Source organism: Empidonax traillii, unplaced genomic scaffold (assembly GCF_003031625.1).
Source record: "Empidonax traillii isolate 1590-97213 ecotype Southwest subspecies unplaced genomic scaffold, ASM303162v1 scaffold816:size509043, whole genome shotgun sequence".
In the NCBI taxonomy this organism is placed as follows: domain Eukaryota; kingdom Metazoa; phylum Chordata; class Aves; order Passeriformes; family Tyrannidae; genus Empidonax; species Empidonax traillii.
In genome coordinates, this window is record NW_020956009.1 from 6,164 (window position 1) to 8,154 (window position 1,991).

General features: G+C 62.8%; 1 protein-coding gene across 2 annotated transcripts in view; it reads right to left on the reverse strand.

Moving 5' to 3' along the window:
* Positions 1–980: 980 nt before the first annotated feature.
* PDYN (prodynorphin) overlaps positions 981–1,991 on the reverse strand; it is a 5,002-nt gene continuing 3,991 nt past the window's right edge. The window contains exon 4 of one of the 2 annotated variants that reach the window (XM_027901855.1): positions 981–1,963. In XM_027901855.1, the coding sequence (XP_027757656.1) occupies positions 1,610–1,963 (354 nt within the window). In that variant the 3' untranslated portion in view covers positions 981–1,609. The remainder of the gene's footprint in view (positions 1,964–1,991) is intronic. The other variant, XM_027901854.1, reaches the window with a different exon arrangement.

Below are 1,991 nucleotides of genomic sequence, written 5' to 3' on the forward strand. Positions count from 1 at the left end.
TTGTACAGACTTTTTTTGTTGTTTGTTTCTTTTTTTTTTTTTTCTTTTTGCTTGCAAGATATTTTTATAATAAAAGTGAAAAGTCCTGTGCTGCTCCCGCACATCAGCGTGTCCCTGTGCTCAGGGAGGCCACCTTGTCACCTGCACTGGGGGTGCAGCATGGGATTGGGGGTCTGTTTTTCCTGCACACAGCCCTGAAATGTGCTGGGGAAGGAGGGAAGAGGAAGGCAGGAGGCTGAATCTGGCATGGGGGCTCTGGTGCTTGTGCTCCCCCCAGGCAGCGTGAGGGAGGGCAGTAGCGGACATGGGCAAGGACTGATCAGGTCTGGCCCTGCTGCATCTTTGGGTGCCCCCTGTTCCCTGGGAGCTGAGCTGGGGTGCAGGCAGGGCTGGGTGCTGGCTGCAGCCTGTGCTCTGCAGTGACCTCCTCCCTTTCCCACGCTGGAGCTGGAGGCCTGGCCATGCCTGGGACACGAGATGTGTCTCCCTGGAGCCAGGCACTGTAGTGTGAGGTTATGAAGAAGTTCAAAAGGGAAATTGCTGCCCAGACTCGGCTTTCTCAGTACCGAGGTGCTGCTGGTGGGATCACACGTGAGCAGTAAAGGGACAGTGTGTCCACTCTCCTTGGCATGACTACCCTTTCCCAGCTGGAGCAGCAGCTGTGATTCCCAAGGGAGCCTCCCTTGGGTGCTGCTGCAGGAGGTACCCTGCCAGCACCCTGTATGCCCCTACACCATGCTGAGCATGCCTGCCCTTCCCCTGCTCAGCTGGGGTGGCCCTGTCACCCCCAGGACATGGCTCCAAGGGGGCATGGGGTCCCACATTCCCTTTGGCACCCATGGCACAGGAAGGGGCCACTGTGTGCTGCCTGCAGGTCTCACAGGTGGCACCACTGACACCCAGCCATGGGGTGTGTGGTCCCTTCATGCCGAGGCCTTGCGCTGCCCCGTGGAGGACGCTCAGCACCCAGCATGGCTTCAGCTTCGTTGGCATCTGCCTTTTATTGACTGCAGGGGGAGTTGGGTGTCGGGGCGTGGGGCTGGCCCTGCCTCCGGGGTTGTTCTTGGAGGGGGAGCCCAGGGGCACCAGGGGGGTGTTGGGATGGGTGGGACATGGTGAGCAGCTCGGGGAGGGGAGTCAGGGTTGGTTCAGCACCGCTTGGCCACCCGGTGACAGTGCTGTGGTGACACCAGCCACCGCTGCCCATGGCCATGGGAGCTACCTCCCTGACCCTTCCTGATGCTCAGAGGGCACTGCCTGGTACATGAGCCGCGATGGTTTCCAGACCCTGCTGCTACACTTCAGCAGCCACAGGAGAATGGCAGATACGTTTCCAGCAGTTTGCTGCCAGGAGCCCTGGCCCTGGACCACGGCCACACTGCCATTAACCAGAGGGGTGGCACCGTCCCCTCTGGTACACGGAGTCCCTAAGGGATGGGCAGGTGAACCAGAGAGGGACAACTGGGGATGGGACCCCTGGTTCCCTGGGGGAATGAGGCAGGGATGACGCCAGCCACGCCGGGCTGGGCAGGGGACGGGGCTGGGGGCTGGATGGAGCAGTCGGGGCTGGCAGCGTGGGGACCGTGCTGCTGTCATCCCACGCCTGGCTCTACAGGTCCAAGACCTCCCCTGAGTAGGCGCTGGGGTCCTCGTCGGAGCGCGTGATCACCTTGAACTGCCGCCGCAGGAAGCCCCCGTAGCGCTTCTGATTGTCCCACTTGAGCTTGGGCCGGATGCGGCGCATGAAGCCTCCGTAGCGCTTGTGCAGCTGCGCCAGCTCCTGCCCCTCGGGCCCGGCACCCGTGGGCTCCTCGCCCCCCTCGCCTGCTGGCCCCAGCCCCGGGTAGTCCTCAGGGGCCGCCCGCTCCCCCGGCTTGTGGCCGAAGCCCCCGAACTTCTTGGCGAGGCCGCCCTTGCTGTGGGCGTTCTCGCGGAGCAGCGACAGCAGCTTCCCCTTGGACATCTTCTTCATGAAGCCCCCGTAGCGCTTG